A 21,339-nucleotide genomic window follows, 5' to 3' on the forward strand; every position below is an offset into this window, starting at 1 on the left:
CACAGCGAGCAGCTCCAATAAAGGAAGTGGCCAGCGACCAATCAGGCGGGGGGCGCTGCCCCAGACCGCCAGTTGCAGCGCTCACTTCTCCTGCTTCTTCTTTTTACAGGGCCCGGTAGTCCCGCGAGCGGGATCATTCGGGCCAATCACAAAACAATGTGGGCGGAGCTTCACCCGGCGCCTATATTGGGCTGTGACAGCACGGCTTTCCACCGTGCGGATTTAGCGTGTATCCTGCCGCTAAGCACTGCCACGCTGTGTTTCTGGGCTGCACGTGGTGGGTAGAGGCAGATGGCGAATTGACTGCAGTACAAGCATCAAGTTGGAGAGAAGCAAGCAGGTCAGTCTCTGCCTAATAGCAGACAAAGCCATTGATCTCACCCTCAACAGCACCTTGGGTGCTGTTAAAAGCCATCAGAAGCAGTAAGCTTTGTAACTGGCAGTCTTGGGCAGCGTCCCCCACCTGATTGGTCGAGGGCTGCTTTCTTATTAGCCTGAGGAATGGGGGGAGAAGCTATGGTATACAGGACACAGGGGGACACTAAGTGCAAGGATGGGGACACAGTACACAGGGACAGGACACAGGGAGACACCACACACATTGATGGGACACAAGGGGACCCCACGCACATTGATGGGACGCAGGGGGACACCGCAAACAGGGACTGGGACATGGGGGACACTGCACACATGGATGGGACACAGTACACATGGGTGGGACACAGGGGGACAAAACACTCATGGGTGGGACACCACACACATGGATGGGACACTGCACACATGGATGGGACACGGGGGCACCGCACACAAGGATAGGGCATAGGGAAACACTGCACACAAGTATAGGGCACAAGGGGACACTGCAGACAAGAATGAAACACAGAGGGACACCGCACACAGGGATGGGACACAGGGGGACACTGCACACATGGATGAGACACTGCACACTTGGATGGGACACCGTACACAGGGACTGGGACACAGGGGGACACTGCACACAGGGATAGGGCATAGGGGACACCGCACACAGGGATGGGACACCACACACAGGGACGGGGACCCAGGGGGACAGAAGATGACAGGGGGGACAATAGAGGACAAGGGGGCAGAGGAGGACACATGAGGCACAAGGGGAATATAATTGGAGGGGTCCCTAAGATGTCCCTGCACTATGGATGCATCAGGTTTAGTATTTTTTTTTTTGCCTGGTTTTTGTCCTCTAAACCTAGGTGCGTCTTATAGTCCGGAGCGTCTTATAGTCCGAAAAATACGGTACATAGTTATTTTGGTTGAAAAAGGACCTACGTCCATCGAGTTCAACTAGAGAACAAGGTACAACACCAGCCTGCTCCCTCACATATCCCTGTTGATCCAGAGGAAGGCGAAAAAACCCTTACAAGGCATGGTCCAATTAGCCCCAAAAGGGAAAAAAATTCCTTCCCGACTCCAGATGGCAATCAGATAAAATCCCTGGATCAACATCATTAGGCATTACCTAGTAATTGTAGCCATGGATGTCTTTCAACGCAAGGAAAGCATCTAAGCCCCCTTTAAATGAAGGTATAGAGTTTGCCATAACGACTTCCTGTGGCAATGCATTCCACATCTTAATCTCTCTTACTGTAAAGAACCCTTTCCTAAATAAATGGCTAAAACGTTTTTCCTCCATGCGCAGATCATGTCCTCTAGTCCTTTGAGAAGGCCTAGGGACAAAAAGCTCATCCGCCAAGCTATTATATTGCCCTCTGATGTATTTATACATGTTAATTAGATCCCCTTTAAGGCGTCTTTTCTCTAGACTAAATAAACCCAGTTTATCTAACCTTTCTTGGTAAATGAAACCTTCCATCCCACGTATCAGTTTTGTTGCTCGTCTCTGTACCTGTTCTAAAACTGCAATATCTTTTTTGTGATGTGGTGCCCAGAACTGAATTCCATATTCCAGATGTGGCCTTACTAGAGAGTTAAACAGGGGCAATATTATGCTAGCATCTCGAGTTTTTATTTCCCTTTTAATGCATCCCAAATATTTGTTAGCTTTAGCTGCAGCGGCTTGGCATTGAGTACGATTATTTAACTTGTTGTCGATGAGTACTCCTAAGTCCTTCTCCAAGTTTGATGTCCCCAACTGTATCCCATTTATTTTGTATGGTGCTAGACCATTGGTACGACCAAAATGCATGACTTTACATTTTTCGAAGCAGTAAAGTGCTGTACCGTGTTAGCCATGAGTAAAAGCAAGAAGTTTTGAATCAGGATGATACCATTTATTGGCTAACTTAGAGATGGATAAACACAGTGAGCTTTCGACTTATAAAAAGCCTTCGTTGGACTTCGACGAAGGCTTCTTATAAGTCGAAAGCTCACTGTGTTTATCCATCTCTAAGTTAGCCAATAAATGGTATCATCCTGATTCAAAACTTCTTGCTTTTACATTTTTCAACATTGAATTTCATCTGCCATGTATGTGCCCATATAGCCATCCTATCCAGATCGTGTTGCAATATGACACTATCTTCCTGAGATTTGATGATTCTGCACAATTTTGTATCATCTGCAAAAATAGCAACATTGCTCACTACTGAATCTACTAGGTCATTAATAAATAAATTGAAGAGCACTGGACCCAGTACAGACCCCTGTGGGACCCCACTGCTAACAGTCTCCCATTTTGAGTATGATCCATTGACCACAACTCTTTGTTTTCTGTCCATTAGCCAGTTCCCTATCCATACACACAGACTCTTCCCCAGTCCTTGCATCCACAACTTTTGCACCAGACTTTTGTGGGGAACAGTGTCGAAGGCCTTTGCAAAGTCCAAGTATATCACATCTACAGCATTCCCAATATCCACATTAGCGTTCACTACCTCATAAAAGCTGAGCATGTTAGTCAAAAAGGACCTGTCTTTAGTAAACCCATGTTGATGCTGAGAAATAAGATTATTTTCTACTATGAAGTCATGTATAATATCTCTTAGTAACCCCTCAAATAGTTTGCATACAACTGATGTTAACCTTAAAGGTCTATAATTTCCTGGATCTGATTTTTTGCCCTTCTTAAAGAGAACCCGAGGTGGGTTTGAAGAATATTATCTGCATATAGAGGCTGGATCTGCCTATACAGCCCAGCCTCTGTTGCTATCCCAAACCCCCCTAAGGTCCCCCTGCACTCTGCAATCCCTCATAAATCACAGCCACGCTGCTGACAAACAGCTTGTCAGAGCTGGCTGTGTTTATCTCTATAGTGTCAGTCTGCTGCTCTCCCCGCCTCCTGCAGAACTCCAGTCCCCGCCTGCATCCCTTTCCTCCCTGCTGATTGGAGGGAAGGGGCGGGGGCAGGGACCGGAGCTATGCAGGAGGCGGAGGAGCAGCTGAGACTGACACTACAGATGTAAACAGAGCCTCACAGCACAGCTGTGATTTATGAGGGATTGCAGAGTGCAGGGGGACCTTAGTGGGGTTTGGGATAGCAACAGAGGCTGGGCTGTATAGGCAGATCCAGCCTCTGTATGCAGATAACATTCTTTAAACACACCTCGGGTTCTCTTTAAATAATGGGAAAACGTGGGCTGTACGCCAATCCACTGGGACTCTGCCAGTTGAAAGAGAGTCACAAAAGATAAGATAAAGGGGCTTATCTATAACTGAACTTAATTCCCTTAGGACCCGAGGATGCATGCCATCAGGGCCAGGTGCCTTGTCTATTTTTAATTTATTTAGTCCTGCCTTCACTTCTTCCTGCGTTAAGTATTTAATATTACAGTTGGAAGATTGAGACTCTTCTGCATCTGTAATTTGCAACAGTGCGGTTTCCTTTGTGAATACAGAAGCAAAGAAAGCATTTAATAACTCTGCCTTACCTTGGTCATCCACCATTGAGTTCCCACCCTCATCCTTTAGGAGTCCTATACAGTCAACCTTTCTTTTTTTAGAGTTGATGTACTTGTAAAACTTTTTTGGGTTAGATTTTATATCCCTAGCGATTTGATTTTCAGCTTCGATCTTTGCCAGCCTAATTTCTTTTTTACAATTTTTATTGCAATCCTTATAATTGCTTAGTGCAGCCTCGGTCCCCTCCTGTTTTAGGACCTTATAGGCATTCTTTTTCCTCTTCATTTTATCTCTAACCTTTCTATTCATCCATAGAGGCCTTTTTTATTCCTAGACATTTTGTTTCCATATGGGATATACATACTACAATATTGATTGAGAATAAGTTTAAAAGCTTGCCATTTCCCTTCAGTGTCCTCCCTTTGTAGTATATTATCCCAGTTCACCAAACTTAGTGCCTGCCTAAGTTGATTGAACTTTGCTTTTTCTAAAATTCATAGTTTTAGTGGTCCCGCTGCCCCGTGGCCTATCAGTCACTAGATCAAACGTTATGTTGTGATCACTATTTCCCAAATGTTCTTGAACCTGCACATTTGATACATTATCTGGTCTATTAGAAATGATCAGATCCAGTAACGCATTCCCCCTAGTTGGTTCCGTTACCATTTGAGTCAAGTAATTGTCCTGTAGTGCTGCCAGAAATCTGCTGCTTTTACCAGAATCGGTAGCCTCAATACTCCAGTCAATGTCTGGAAAGTTGAAGTCGCCCATAACTATGACCTTATTTTTACTTGCAGCTTTTTCAATCTGCTGTAGTAATCGCAGTTCTGCAGCTTCATTAATAAGAGGTGGCCTGTAGCATACCCCAATAAGCAATTGGCAACTTTTATTTCCACCATGAATATTTACACAAACGGACTCCACATCTTCGCAATCTTCCTCCATCTCATCGTTGAGGACAGCTGTAAAAGAATTCTTAACAAAGAGACAAACCCCTCCACCTTTTTTCCCTGTTCTATCCCTCCTAAACACATTGTATCCCTCTAAATTAGCTATCCAGTCATGGCTTTCATCCATCCATGTCTCGGTTATTCCCACAATGTCATAGCCTTTGTCAGTCAGAATGAACTCTAGTTCGTTTTCTTATTTGCAAGGCTCCGAGCATTGGTTACCATACACTTTATATTTTTACCACCACATTTACCAATTTTGTTTACATGAAATGGGCTACTTGAAATTTTACCAACCTCTTTAATCTTTACACTGTCCCCACCCCCCATAATGTTAGGCTCCCACTGTCTTTTTACCTTATCTTGTCTACGTATTGAGACTTTATCCTCCCGCCTCCCCCCAAATCCTAGTTTAAAATCTCCTCCAACCGTTTAGCCATCTTCTCCCCCAATGCAGCTGTACCCTCCCCATTAAGGTGCAGCCCATCCCTGCTGTAGAACCTGTAGCCAACTGCAAAGTCTGCCCAGTTCTCCAGGAACCCAAACCCCTCCTTCCTACACCAATTTCTCAGCCACTTATTTAACTCCCTAAGCTCCCTCTGTCTCTTAGATGTAGCACGTGGCACTGGCAGTATTTCAGAGAACACCACCTTGGAGGTCCTTGCTTTAAGTTTATCTCCAAGTACCTGAAAATCATTTTTGAGGACCTTCCATCTCCCACTAACTTTGTCATTGGTGCCAATGTGTACCATGACAGCCAGGTCTTCCCCAGCCCCACCCAATAATCTGTCAATTCTTTCCGCTACATGCCGAACCCGAGCACCCGGGAGACAATAGACTGTACGGCATTCACGGTTTCTTCGACAGATTACCCCATCTGTGTGCCTAATAATTGAATCCCCTACCACCAGTACCTGTCTAGCTTTAACTGCACTCCTATTCCCTTTCTCGTTGCAGCAGTCTGCCCCTTGGTTGCTAAGGGGCACATCCTGCTGCAGCATTGCTACTCCAGAATCATCCTCCCCAATATTACATATGCAAACAAGCATACTTATTAGGGAGGGACAACTCGGGACTCGGGATTAGCTGAGCGTTTTGGGAAAACGCTAGCGTTTTCAAGTGCTCCCTAAATGCTCACAAAAACGCCCTTGTGGGTTCCAGCCCTTAGACTGTGTGTGCTAAACATTGGTCCCACAAAGGTTAAAGCAACACTACAAACATAACACAAACACAGTGAAAGTGTCCTTGCATACGCTGCCTTAAATTCAGACATAAATCTGGATTGTCTTAACCAAGAACACATTTCCCAAAGATGTTTCTTGCTTCTCATACAAGACAGCCAAGAATTGCCTCCAGATTTCATAAAGAATAAGTGTTTCTGTTTTTTAGACCGAAAGAGAGGATTGAAGTGTTGTAGATAAGTCGCCAGACATGCTCACACAATCTAGGCTATTACTGAAGCAGGAACTCTGGCTCAGTTATGCAAATAATGTACCTCTAATTGTTGCCACATATTATAGCCTCAACAAGGACAAGATTCTCACCATCAACCTTAGTGTTAATATTCCTTACAGTGATTCAGCAAAATTTAAATACAGTAAAACAAACTGAATCTGGGAGGATAAGCCTGCATGTTAAAACTCTGGATATGAACACATTTTCAATCACAGTGGTTTTTCCTCAGCGTCTTTCTGAAAAGGCCACAGAGACGTGGGCCTAAGGTACCTGCTGTCCGTGGAAGAGGCTGGACATGGAAAACGGGTAGGGGTAGATACTAGATACATATGGAAGAAGAGGCTGCAAATGGAAAGCAGTGCACCTCCGTAATATCTCCAAGATCCGCCCCTTCTTAACTCCGGACACGACCAAACTGCTCATCCATGCCCTCATCATCTTCCGCCTTGATTACTGTACCTCCCTCCTTTCTGGCCTCCCCTTGAAACGCACTGCCCCCTGCAATCAGTGATGAGCGTGGCTGCAAGACTCATCCATTCTTCGCACCGCTCCGCATCCACATCTCTCCTTTGTGAATCCCTGCACTGGCTCCCTATCCGTTTCAGGATAACTTTCAAGATTCTATGCCTGGCGTATAAATCTGTGCACAAAACCTGCCCTACCTACATCTCGGAGCTTGTTCACAGGTATACACCAGGTCGCCCCCTCCGATCCTCCAACGACCTTCGCCTCACCACCCCACGCATTTCACACTCCCATGCCCGCGTGCAGGATTTCTTAAGAACTGCCCCCACCCTCTGGAACGCCCTTCCACCACCCATCAGACTTGCTCCCTCTTTCAACACATTCAAGCAAGCCCTCAAAACCCACCTCTTTATGATGGCCTACCCACCTCCTACCACACAGTAACTCTCTACTAAATATTTAACAGCCCCACCTAGTGTTTCCACCCCACCCTTTAGATTATAAGCCTCTGGCAGGGTCCTCCATTCCCTAGTGTAATCTACAGGATCATGTGCTCCTGTCCTATGACAGCCTGTACTTGTATTACTGGGCCTACCTAACCAGCCCATATTGCATGATCATGTATTTTGTACAATTTGTATGTATAACTTTGTTCGAGGTTGTATATCCTTGTTATGTCTGTCATCCTTGTATCATTGTATATATTTATTGTCCAGCGCAGCGTAATATGTTGGCGCTTTATAAATACAATAAATAATAATAATAATAATAACAATAATGGTAGAAGGAAGCTGCTACCCCAGGGAGCTGTCCATGAAATAAAAGAGCTGCAGAATAAGGATGTTTAACATGGATGATCTGGCTGCACATGGATTGCAAGGAGGTCTGATGCACATGGAAGGAGAGCATCAATTGACCTAGGGCAGAGAAAAGTAAAAATCCAACCTTGGGTTTAGAGAACTATGCAGATACAAACAAAGGTAAAAAAAAAAAAAAAAAAAAGTAGTGCATACCACACATTAAAAGTGCCCATATATGAGTAATAAAGCAAATCTGAAAGGCAGGGAGCACACTTGTCCCTCTTCATTGGCATTTTTACTGGTTTCTTGCAGTCTGTGGTCAGGGTTTGCACATGCGATTTGCCACGTTTTGTTTGGGATTGCGTAATATATTGTAATTGGGAGCGCATGCGTCGCACAGAAAAACAAACAAACGGCTGTCTGATTTTAAAACATGGGGGGAAAATGCACTAACAGAATGCAGACAAACGTGAAAAATCTCTGATTCTCGAGTGGGCACACTGACTTCAATTACCAGACTGACAGTGTGTGCATGATTTAAACAAGCGTTCTTCCTGTCTCAAAGTATGCAACATTTGCAAACGGATACTAATGCTTTGGTGCAGGTACCACAAGGCGCCTAGTAGTACCTCTCCAAATCCTTCCTCGTGAACTCAGTTCCCCTGACTACTGTTGCTCTTGTGTGGCACAACTAACTGAGAAGCTTGCAACCAATTTGATCTAGTCAGATTTGTATGATTTGCTGTGATAACTCACTACTTTAGTCTACACAGGAAACAGAAGGAAAGGCCCTTTTCCATTGTAAAGTGTGTTCACAGACTGCATTCACAATTTTTTTAATTTACACCGAGCGCTTTCCTGTGCATGGTAGCTGAATTTTCATGTGCTGGTTTAATTTTGCACTGCAATTGTGTTGCAGTTTTCCAACACAAGAATATTACATAGCACTGCATTTGGGATACAATTTTCTTATTCTCCCAATGACGTTTATTTATTTATTTTCAGATCACGCGGCATAGTAAGAGTACAAGGTAATACTTAGTCAGTCACTGGATGGAGCATGGAGATTAGGCGATTTGAGTTCACTCAAATGCATAGCATGGGTGCACAGTAATGGAGGTGCATGATCAGGTAGGACACAAAAGGAGGAGGACCCTGCCCAAAGGCTTACAATCTAGAGTGAGCGGTAAGGACACGAAAGGTAGGGTACCAGAGTTCAGCTGCGGGTTTAGAGCACTTATGAGGGGTGGTAGGCCAGAGTGAAAAGGTGAGTTTTGAGGGCCTTCTTGAAGAAGATGTTGAAGGAAGGGGCTGCCCTAATGGGTGGAGGTAGGGAGTTCATAGTGTTGGAGGAGCTCTTGAGAAGTCCTGGAGGCGTGCATGGGATTGGGTGATTCGGGGGGCGGTCACGCGCAGTTCATTGGAGGAGCGGAGTGAGCGGCTAAATGTGTACCTTTGAGTAAGATCGGAAATGTAGGTTGGACAGGTTTTGTGGACAGATTTGTAGGTCAGACACAATATCTTGAATCTGATTCTGGACTGGATAGGAAGCCAGTGGAGGGATTCACGGAGGGGAGCAGCCGTGGTGGAGCGATGGGTGAAGTGGATAATTCTGGCTGCCGCATTCATGATGGACTGCAGCGGGGCTATTCGGGTCATAGGGAGGCCAGACCGAAGGGCATTGCAGTAGTCAAGGTGGGAAATTATGAGGGCCTGGATGAGGAGTTTGGTGGTGGCAGAGGTCAGGAAAGGCCGGATCTTGCAGATGTTACGAAGGTAGAAGTTGCAGGACTTTGTGAGGTTTTGGATGTGAGGAGTGAAGGAGAGTGTGGAGTCCAGAGTGACTCCCAGACAGCGGTATTGAGAGGTAGGGTGAATGGTAGTGTGGTTAACAGTGACATGCACATCTGGGAGGTTCAGAGATGGCCGGGGTGAGAAGATCAGAAATTCTGTTTTGTCTAGATTTAGTTTCAAGAACCTAGCGGACATCCAGGAGGAGATGGCTGATAGGCAGGAGGAGACCTTGTCCATGGTAGTGGTGGATATGTCAGGGGTGTGGAGGTAGATCTGGGTGTCATCTGCATACAGATGATAGTTAAAACCCATGGAGGAGATGACATTGCCAATGGAGGATGTGTATAGGGAGAACAAAAGGGGGTCAAGGACCGAGCCTTGGGGGACTCCCACCGAGAGGTGGTTGGGGGTGGATGAAGGAGGTCGTGAAGGAGCGGTTGGAGAGGTAGGATGAAAGCCAGGTCAGGGCGAAGTCGTGAATACCCATGGACTGGAGGGACTGGAGGAGTAGGAGATGATCCACTGTGTCAAAAGCTGCTGACAGGTCAAGGAGGAGGAGAATGGAGTATTTACCTTCAGCTTTAGCTCAGGCAAGGTCATTGACCACTTTGGTGAGAGCAGTTTCAGTTGAGTGGGCAGGTCGAAATCCAGATAGCAGTGGGTCTAGCAGTGAGTTGGCATTGAGGTAATAGGTCAGGCGTTTGTGAACCAGACGCTCAAGGAGTTTTGAGGCAAAGGGGAGGAGGAAGATAGGGCGGTAGTTGGAGGGTAGTGAGGGGTCGAGGGAGGGTTTCTTGACGTTAACCCAAATGCAGCATTCAGGCCCTGTTTCCACTAGCATGTTGCATTTTGTATCCATTTTTCTGGATGTGAATTTCTGCATTGTTTCCGCGAATGTGGCTGTCAACCATTTTATGGGAAATGGATGCACTAAGTGCGAATTTGCACTTAGTGTAAACTGGTTCATACTATGTGTGCGGAAAAATCTAATCAAATCAGGGGCACCGTGATTTCAATGATAATCATTACACTTTTGCAATTGGCGAAGCATGGGTCGAATTGCAGGCAATCAAAAAACTGTCAGTGGAAAAAAGGCTATAATACATAAATATAACCAGCGAACAAGAGGCTTACAAATCTTGTCACATAATCAAACCGAGCACATGCTCCCTACAAGTTCTGCTACACAACAGCAACTGTACTCTGATCTCAAATGCAAACTGAATAGAAGGCATAGCTTTTCTGAGAGCACTTGTTCACCCACAGCTGAAGAGATCACTTGAGTTGCCTGTTACAGTACTGAGGTTAGTTTGGAGACGACAAGGAATGGCAGGGCAAAGTTCCAAGTTAGACAGGATTCAGTGTTAGCTTCCTGGGCACACAGCAAAAGATCTGGATTAGAACAAATATGTAGGCCTGTTATTGTACCTGCAGTCAGTTAAGAAATATTGTAAGACTTGACTTCATATAAATAATTCTGAGCCTCTCAGATGACCATATGACTATGAAGGTGTGCATGAAGATCAGAGCACAGCAAACAGGGACATATAAAAATGTTTACAAACCATTCAATTGCTCTTGTAACATAAACAGCCATACACCATTGCTGATTTCCTTTCAAAAATGTGTAATGCTGCTCCTCTATGCTAAGTCTCTCAGCTGAAAATTAAGTAAATCTGAACTTGTGACTTTTCTGAAGATGGTCATACATTGGATAAATGTGAAATGACCATTTAAACAACACATTAAATTGATCATGAAGATGAGTCAAAACAAATACAAGTACACAACTATTAGCTCTGCTTATCAACAAGTCAGTGGTGTTTTTGTATTTTTCAAATCTACAAAGTAAATCAAACCTGTAAGTTTAACCACTTGAGGACTGCAGGGCTAAACCCCCCTAGTGACCAGGCCATTTTTAGCAAAACTGGCCACTGCAGCTTTAGGGCCAAGCTGCAGGGCCGCACAACTCAGCACAGAATTGATTCCCCCCTTTTCTCCCCACCAACAGAGCTCTCTGTTGGTGGGGTCTGATCACTCCCCCCATGTTTATTTTTTTTTAAATAAATATTATTGTTTGTTTTTTTCTTTAAAAACCCCTGTTTCTTTAAATTTCTTCCCTCCCTCGCTCCCTCCCTCCCCACAGCCAGCCAATTATGGCGATCAGGTGTCATAGGCTTCTGCCTATGAGAGCCGATCGCTCTCTTGTCCCCCATGGGGACAGCCGTGTCACACGGCTGTCCCCAGTGCAGCGCTGCTGCTCATCGCAGCGCCGCACCTAGCAAATAGACGGCGTGATCGCCGTCTAACAGTCTCCCGAGCTGCAATAGCCGCTCGGAGACTGAAGGCGGGGCGGAGCTCCGCCCTCCGAGCATGAGATGCGCGCGCACCATGCGCGCGATCTCATGCAAAACAGAGCCCCAGGACTTTACGCCAATTGGCGTTAGGCGGTCCTGGGGCTGCCGCCGCGGCCACGCCCACTGGCGTGACGCGGGCAGCAGAAGGTAAAAAGGAGAGAAAATCAGATACTTACCTCGGTAGAAGAAATCCTCCCGATCCTCCAGAAGCTTCTCACAGCCTCCTCCAGACCACTGCTTGATGCCGGGGCCCCCTAAAAGTTCAGGCTGTGCTCCTGTTCCTACATCAGAGCCCAAGCAGCCCCATGCTACTGTACAGGCGCAGTGCAGCTGCGCTCATTCACAGACAAGAGCACCACACACACTCTTCCACAAGCCTTTGTCAAAGATTTTCGGGGGGTCCCAGCGCTGGGTCAGTGAAGGCAAAGAGGATGGGGAATTATCCAGAGGCTTCCCTCTGCTGAGGGAAGTATCTACATTTTTTTTCCTCCTTCAGGTGTCCATTAGTCTTAGTTCACAGCGGTGCATTGCAATGGCTGCATTCTAATGCAGATTGCCGCACTGCAATGCATCACCTATGCAATGTTCACAGTATGGCGGGTGCGGTATAACAGCATGCAAAATTCCAACGTCCTGCAAGCAATGCATTACTGCAAAAAGTGCTTGTTAACAGTGACAGTGACACATATAATTCTTTGACTGCATGCTTCACTGTATGTGACACAACACACGGATAATGTGCAGCTCCTCTATCCTGACTCATTGTGTTACTGCTGTCACAGGAAGCGTAATGCAAATATCAGGCAAAATCCCCCCCAAAAAACAACTTTACTTACCTAGGGCTTCCTCCAGCCCATGGAAGCTTATTTGTCCCTCATCGCAGCTCAGCTCTCAGCAAGTCACCTGTGGTCCCCTCCATAGCAGATGCCGACCTGAAGAGGTCGGCGGCTACTGCACCTGTCACCAGGAGCATTCTGTGCAGGTGCAGTAGCCACAGTCCTCGCCGGGTCTGCAGCTGCTACGGAGGGGACACCGAGCGACCTGCTGAGAGCGGAGCTGCGGCTAGGGACACATGAGCTTCCAGGAGCTGGAGGAAGCCCCAGGTAAGTAAAGCTATTTTTTTGCATTTTGCCTATTTCCTTTAAGGTCCAAACTGATTTTCCTTCTAAACTATCAGATAGCACCCGCAATTTCCATAGGAAAGGAAACAGAATGCTTGTATCTGCCTGCTATCAATCGTGTTATGGCTCCATGGTAAGCGTGAAACAACAATTCTGAGTATAAACAATTTTCCAGACTTATGCAAAACACTCATTTAATTGCATAATATGTTAAATGATCAGATAACATCTTATAAAGTTAGCGATACTAACATTTAATCCTGTCAAAGAAGTTAATGTGCGGTTCTGATCAGATAACACAATTAACCTGCATGGCTGCTGATTTTAATTCTATGTTAAATTACCGACACATGACATAGTTCAGATACTTCTAACAGAGTATGTGCTGAAGTGCTGTTAAGAGTTGCAAAGATACATACACATGCTATAAAAAAAAGTTGATAACCACGGTAAGCAAGATTTCACCATATTGGAGGACAACCATTGCAAAAATGTTGCCAAATGACAATGAGGAGTGACCGATATAGGGGAATTTGGCCCAATCCAACCGGGTAGATATTGTGCAGTCGTCCAGGTGTGTACAATGTCATTCAAATAACATTGTAACACAGCATGTTCGATTTGATTCCGTTCGATTCCCTGCACATTTGATTAATCTGCTGGAAATTGATTCCCTCGAAATGCAGGGCTGTGGAGTCGGTACAAAAATCCACCGACTCCGACTCCTCAGTTTCTCAGTTTAGGATTCCACCAACTCCGACTCCTCTAATTTGCATATTACAATCTTGTTGATTGAAAGTATGTAACATGAAATTCGTCTCTTAACTGCCAAAGCTAAGGAATTTTACAAGACAACTGAAGTGAGAAGGATATGGAGACTGCTATATTTATTCCCTTTAGACTAAAACTAGTCCTTGGTAAGTGTACTTGTAAAAGGTACAGACCGGAACAAAGAACATCTATCAGGCCCTAGGCAATATAACTGTGGGTACATGTAAGAATGATGTGCAGGTATTCTGCAGGGGAAGGAGGAGATTCTTCCTCTATTACACATTCTTCATGCAAAATCTGAACCAGGTTTATGAGTGATAGACAACACCACTGTGTTCAATGTACACAACATTTTCAGTGGATTCCCTGCAGCTCTGTGGAGAGTGCATATGTAGAATATAGTACTACTGTGTAACAAAGTAAACCTGAGACAGATGAAATTAAAGTTTTATACATACCTGGGGCTTCCTCCATCCCCGTTCAGGCTAATCAGTCCCTCGCTGTCCTCCGCCACCTGGATCTTCTGCTATGAGTCCAGGTACTTGAGCCAGTCGGGCGTAGTGCGCATGTACACACTCCGCCGCTAGGAGCACACTACACCTGTGCAGCACTATTGCGCAGATGCAGAATGTTCCTGGTTGTGGGTGGACTGCGCTGACTGGCTGAATTACCGGGACTCATTGCAGAGGTTCCAGGTGATGGAGGAGGACAGCGAGGGACTGATTAGCCTGAAGGGGGCTGGAGGAACCCCAGGTATGTATAAAATGTTTCTTTTCATCCTTCTCAGGTACCCTTTAATTTGTAGTCACCAAACCAAATTTTAACAACATATCAAATTATTTGATTTCATGAGCAAAGAGAGTGCATATATTTGCATAAATCAGCATCAACACAGAATTATATCCATCTCATTGACCATCTCTATTAGTGACACAGCTACACATCAGGCTTTATTCTTACAGCATAGATGTTACTTAGTATATATAAGAGATTCCTGTGTACACATCATATATACAGTCACAATCAGATATGTGTATCTGACTTTAAAAATACGGGAACTGCTTTATTGAAGCAGCACAAGTAACTATTTTTGATTGGTTTATTTCATTTTTGTGGACTAAGCACAGCTATTACTGTATATATACTGTATATATAAATTATTTATAATCACTATTATCTGAGAAATAGAACATTTTATCATATTTTCTATTTTAATTGCAGTTACAAATTCATTAGGAGTCGGAGTCGGTGCATTTTTCCCAGACTCCGACTCCAGGGACCCAAAATTGCTCCGACTCCACGACTCCGACTCCGACTACACAGCCCTGTCAAAATGTCTGATCAATTTTGGCTAAAAATCTAACAGAAATAATTGATTGGAGAGGAACATAAATTCCTGGGTGATTTGGGTCTATAGTCGATTGCAATGCTGCAGTTCAACCAATTCCCTGCTGGAATCTATTGAAAATTGATATGCTGTGTGTGTATAAAAATAAACAATTCCTATCACAGAGGAATCGATCGTTTGTCCCCGCAGTACACACTGATGCTGAATGAGGATGAAGAATCACCTGTGTAACATAGCTTTTAGATAGCCAGACATTATTCAACGTGACTGGATATCCAATTCAATTAACCTATCAATAAAAAAAGCCTCACTTCATTGATTTTGTTTTTATTATACAAAACTTAACTGAGAAAGGAATGGGGAGATGGTGGGGAGCAATGACCTAACAGTTTTATACTTCATTTAATTGGTACAAAGCTACCTGAGGTAGCAGCTCTATCAATGTTCTAAAAGACGGTAAAATCCAGAGCCTGATTTACAGCCCAGGAGCTTATAGGCACAGGTGTTCTGGTGCCCTAAACTCCACCCCTCAACTCAGGCCACACCCCCATATTTGGTAGGCATCCCTCCTCCTCTGACTAGGTAGCCAGATTTTCCTCAGTATTTGGTAACCCCATTAATCTAGGTATCTAGGTAGTAGATGTGACCCCCCCCACACACATATAGGGAGCCAAATGTGCCCCCACCCCAGTATCAAGAAGACCCCCATTAGGTAGGGGGACATTTGGGGAGAGGGGCAGTCTCTCCTACAAAAGACGCCTGTAGGCACGAGCCTACAGTGCCTTATGGTAAATATGGGCCCTGGTAAAATCCCAGAGAAATCAAGCTGTGCAAGCCAGTAAAATGATTGCTACTCCCTAACTGAGTTCCAATCATTGAAATATTGACCATATGCCGCCATCATAGCACTTTTTCCGACCTGTTCTAATCTGCAATCCAGAGGGAGGGGTTAGTGTGAAAATGCTTACAACCTTGATTGCAGTACAATCTTACTGTTTAGGTATACTGTATTTACTCAGTTCACCATTCTACTACATAGCTTTGATAAGATTGGACTATCATTAGAAAGTAGGAGGTTAGCGTAAAAGTGGCCACACACGATACAATAAAATGATCCGATTTAACAGCAATTCGATAATTAAGATCGGATTTCCTCCCAAAAAATCGAAAGCTGTTTATTCGATAAAAGATGATCGGGGGTGCTGGGGTTTTTTAATCATTTTTTTATGAAAACTGAATGGTGTGTAGTAGATTGCCAGTTTATTAATATATACACCGAAGCAATTTTATCAGAGTTTCCAATCATTTTTATCATAATTGAGGAAAAATTGAAGATGTGTGTGGTACATTGGTCAGATTTTTGAAATGTTACAATAATAGAATAGAATATAAATTGATTGCAATCCTTGAATTGAACAGATATTTAAAAAAGTGTATGGTGTGTGGCCATCTTTAGACACTGGAGAGGTGGAAGTTAGTGTTAAGGTGCCATTAATGTTAAAATTTTTCCATCAGATTAGATTTTTCAATGCGATTTGAACCATCAAAACTAATCAGAAGGCAATTAACAATTGTTCACATTAACGGAACAATTTAAGGTTTTACATTCCGATTCAATAATAAAAGTGTTAAGCAGAGGTGAGAGTAGAGTGTAGCAAAAAAGAGGGGGATTTAGGCAGAGGAGAGGACAGGTTAATGTTCGGCACAGAAGAGGGTGAGGTTAGTATTAGGCATGGAGGGAACGCGATGGAGGGTGTGCGTGTGGCCGAGCTGCGTATGCGCAGAAGAGTGTGGCTGGCCGAATTACTGGGGGTATGTAATAGGGAATGGAGCAGCCAGAGAGGACAGCGAGGGACCCTACGCAACGAATGGGGCAGGTGGAAGCCCCAGGTAAGTATATATACACCCACAACGCCCATCTCAGGTTTCCTTTAAAGGGATACTGTAGGGGGGTCGGGGGAAAATGAGCTGAACTTACCAGGGGCTTCTAATGGTCCCCCGCAGACATCCTGTGTTGGCGCAGCCACTCCCCAATGCTCCGGCCCCGCCTCCGGTTCACTTCTGGAATTTCTGACTTTAAAGTCAGAAAACCACTGCGCCTGCGTTGCTGTGTCCTCGCTCCCGCTGATGTCACCAGGAGTGTACTGCGCAGACACAGACCATACTGGGCCTGCGCTGTGCGCTCTTGATGACATCAGCGGGATCGAGGACACGGCAAAGCAGGCGCAGTGGTTTTCTGACTTTAAAGTCAGAAATTCCAGAAGTGAACCGGAGGCGGGGCCGGAGCATCGGTGAGCGGCTGCGCGGGCACAGGATGTCTGCGGGGGACCGTTAGAAGCCCCGGGTAAGTTCAGCTCATTTTCCCCCGACCCCCCTACAGTATCCCTTTAAGTGCTATTCTGATTCAAAATTGAGAAAAACACTTTTTTTTTAATCAAAATAGCAAAGCACTTCATGTAGCATTTTTTCAACGATTATGATGCAAGTTAAAAAAAAAAAGAAAGCAAAAGCCTGAGGGAATTGCAATTGACCATTTCCGATCATCAGTGTGGTAAAAGAAGGCTCATGTACAGGTGGACAAGTGTTATAGGAGGGGTATGTGGTGCAAATTTGGAGTCATAGCTCCTCCCACCTTTCTGTAGGACTGTTCAGGTTCCCTCCCTGATGCATGAGGTGACTGCTGGGGATCCGTGGCGGGGCTCAATAGCCCCGTAGTATCCTGATGTCAGTATTCCAGGTCTCCCTGCTGCGTGTTGTCACTTGTTCTTCAGTGCAGAATGTGACACCTCTAGAGTTCCCTCCTAACCTCTGCATTCAGCACTTTACTCTCTACAGGATGTCTCTGCCCCATAGGGTGCCCTTTCTCCTCACATATGGTCCACTCGTGTCCCTTCTTCTTGTCACACAAGTCCAGGGGAATCTTCCGGCAGACTCAGAGTGAAAAGTTTTAAACTGCCCCGTATCAGGGTATCAGGGGTGTCCCTTCTCCTCACGCAGGTACATCCCCTCCTGTCATGCAAATCCCAGGCTGTCTCCTCACACGGGTCTCAATCGAGAGCTGAGTAACGTACAGGGATTAATGCCTGGTACTCCGCCCACAGTTTGAATGGCAGTCCCGCCTGCTCCCTCCTCCAGGCTGGTCCTGGCAACCAACTCCATCCTCTCTGCGATTCTAAAAGAAGCGATGACAGTCTGAACTGGTTCAACACCGATCAGCAAAGACATTGGAACTACTGCCAGATAAAGCAAGCAACTTCGACGTCCAATATACCGTGTTTTGTGCAGTTGCCAACAACAGCAACAAGTTTTGTGGTGCATATAAACTATAATGCATGGTATACACAGCGCAGTTTCTAGGCTAAAATGCACCCAGGGCGAGGGTGTCAAAATTGCCCCCTGCCGCCCCCCCCCGGAGCCAGGTATACATGCCCACCGTATAGGTTAGTCAGGTCTAGTTGCACTCAGTATAGGTAGCCAGCTATAGGTCCCCCCAAGTATGGGTAGCCAGGCATAGTATGGGTAGCCAGGCATAGTATAGGTAGCCAGGCATAGGTGCCCCAGTATAGTTGCTCCCAGTATAGGTTAGCCAGGTAGGTGCCTCCAGTATAGGTAGCCGGTATAGTTGCCCCCAGTATAGGTTAGATAGGCAGGTGCCCCCGGTATAGGTTAGATAGGTAGGTGCCCCCAATACAGGTTAGCTAGGTGGGTGCCTCTAATATAGGGAGTCAGAATAGTTGCCCCCAGCATAGGTTAAATAGGTAAGTGCCCCCAGTATAGGTTAGTTAGGTAGGTGCCTCCAATATAGGTAGCCAGTATAGTTGCCGCCAGTATAGGCTAGGTAGGTAGGTGCCCCCAATACAGGTTAGATAGGTAGGGGCCCTCCAGTATAGGTTAGATTAGGTAGGTGCCGCCCAGTGTGGTTAGATTAGGTAGGTGCCCCCCAGTGGGGTTAGATTAGATAGGTGCCCCCCAGTGGGGTTAGATTAGGTAGGTGCCCCCCCCCCCCAATGCGGTTAGATTAGGAAGGTACCCTCCCCTTATAGGTTAGATTAGGTAGGTGCCCCCCCCCCACTGAGGTTAGATTAGGTAGGTGCCCCCCAGTGTGATTAGATTAGGTAGGTGCCCCCCCCTCCCCGGTGTGGTTAGATTAGGTAGGTGCCCCCCAGTATAGGTTAGATAGGTAGCTGCCCCCCAGTATGGAGGGAGGAGTCAGCCGCGGGGAGGGCAGCCCGACCTCTCCCTCCCTTCCTCTCCGCGGGCCGCCCTCCGTGCTTCCCCCTCCGAGTGTGACTGCGGATGCGCTGTGTACAGAGCGCAACTCACCTCCCTGGTTCCAATCGCCGCTGGTCTCCTCTTCCGTCTTCTCCTCACAGCCGCTGATACACACGCTGCTTCCGGGTAAACAGGAAGCAGCGTGTGTATCAGCGGCTATGAAGAGAAGAGGAGACCGGCGGCAATTGGATCCAGGGAGGTAAGTTGCGCTCTGTACACAGCGCTTCCGCAGTCACACTCGGAGGGGGGAGCACGGAGGGCGGCCCGCGGAGAGGAAGGGAGGGAGAGGTCGGGCTGCCCTCCCCGTGGCTGACTCCCCCCTCCATTACAGCGCCCACACTCCGTCAGCGCCCAGGGCGCCCGCACGGGCCGCACGGCCCTAGAAACGGGCCTGGGTATACACCATGAAATTTCCCATCAGACGGTTGGAACCGATTATTTCCACCAGGTCTGATCTGATTTCCAAAAGTTTTTCTGTTCGATTTTCCGATCACTTATATACAAAAATTATCAGAAAAACGGATGAAAATCAGATCAGACCTGTTGGAAATAATTCCAGAGCCCTGCAGAGGATCCTCAAGGGGGTGGTGCCCAAATTTGAAAAATGGGCACCAATCAATCATGCTAAACTGTGTATGTAATACCCTGTTGCAGCATTTGACAGTCTTTGCCTCTCCACTTCCCATCTTTATAGCAGTATGTATTATGGCGCCTATGGCTAACACTGAAATTGCGCCCCCGCATAAAAATAGCATCCTTTCTCGTGTAGACAGGGTGCTGGCAGGGAGTACCATTACAGACCTCAGATTGCAAGGGACTGCCTGGTCCTCGTCACTGCTGTGCTCCTGGTGCTGCCCCTGCCCCACTCTCCCAGTCGCAGTATCAGACCTCAGATTAGCGGCAACAGCAGAAACAGAGAAGGCGCACGCACGCTTCCTGCTCCCAGTATACTCCAAATGCAGGAAGTGACCAATGACATCACTTTTGCATTTGGAGTACACCGGGCCTGGGTAGCGTGTGCTCCCTCTCAGTCACTGCTGTCGCCGCTGATCTGAGGTCTGAAACTGTCTGTGACAGAGAGTGGAGTTCAGGCGGGGGCAATACTGGGAGCCAGAAAGAGCAGCACAGCAGACACTGGTGGCACAAGGAGAGGCATGGTGTCACTGGTGCTGGATATTACCCACATGATGCCCAATACCCCTAAACCTATAGCTAGCACATGGGATTTAGTACCCCCATACCTAGCAACCAGCTCCCATATGTCACCCAGTATCCACGTTTGTGAGTACCCACATAGCACCAAATACCCTTCATGGTCCGCATCCCAGTAACCTCTTCCTACCCTAGAAGCACTTCTCCCATCCCCAGAAACACCCACAGTGACCTCACACATCCCTGCATCCACAGCCTTCACCCCAATATCCAGCACCCACATTACACTCAGTCAGTAGCCCCAATTATAGCAAGCACTTAAGTCACCCAGAACCTGCTTTCAACATTGCACCCAGCCACTACCCATCCCCATGGCACTCCCATCCATAGTCTGCATCCATCTCCCACATGATGCCCAATACCCCTAAACCTATAGCTGTCACATGGGATTTAGTACACCCATACCTAGCAACCAGCTCCCATATGTCACCCAGTATCCTTGTTTGGGAGTACCCACATGGCACCAAATACCCTTCATGGTCTGCACCCAGTACCCAACCATGGTCTTCACTCACATGGCACCCAGTACCATGGTCCGAACATATATGACATCCAGGACTCTACCATGGCACACATCCAGACCCCACATGGCACTCATTACTTGCTTATGTCCTGTCCACATCACCTACATGCAGCCAGCACCCACTCTTGGCCTTTACCCAGCACTCACTCACATGGCTCCCTGTACTAATTAGCACTCACATGGCACGCACTACTGTTTAGCACCATCTCTACTCATTCAGCACCCAATGGCCTCGATTCATAAAAGTGAGTGCGGTAGTTCAGAGACGTGCGGGAAATTACCGCTAGCTGTAAATGAGGGTTTTTGCAGTGAATTCATTAAAAAAATTCTGAGTGTGAGGTGATTGCGATAGCAGTCGGTAACTGTGCGGTAACTGTGCGGTGTGGTGTGGTGCGGAAAGCTGTCGGTATAATTTGCTGAGTGCGGTAGTTTGCCGC

General features: G+C 46.3%; 1 protein-coding gene across 1 annotated transcript in view; it reads right to left on the reverse strand.

Moving 5' to 3' along the window:
* The window catches only part of ARHGEF3 (Rho guanine nucleotide exchange factor 3), a 679,117-nt gene extending 661,168 nt beyond the window's left edge, over window positions 1–17,949 (reverse strand). Inside the window, exon 1 of the mRNA XM_068253700.1 lies at window positions 17,528–17,949. Within this exon, the coding sequence (XP_068109801.1) occupies window positions 17,528–17,565 (38 nt within the window). The 5' untranslated portion in view covers window positions 17,566–17,949. The remainder of the gene's footprint in view (window positions 1–17,527) is intronic.
* Window positions 17,950–21,339: the final 3,390 nt, after the last annotated feature.

This window comes from Hyperolius riggenbachi, chromosome 9 (genome assembly GCF_040937935.1).
Source record: "Hyperolius riggenbachi isolate aHypRig1 chromosome 9, aHypRig1.pri, whole genome shotgun sequence".
Lineage (NCBI taxonomy): Eukaryota > Metazoa > Chordata > Amphibia > Anura > Hyperoliidae > Hyperolius > Hyperolius riggenbachi.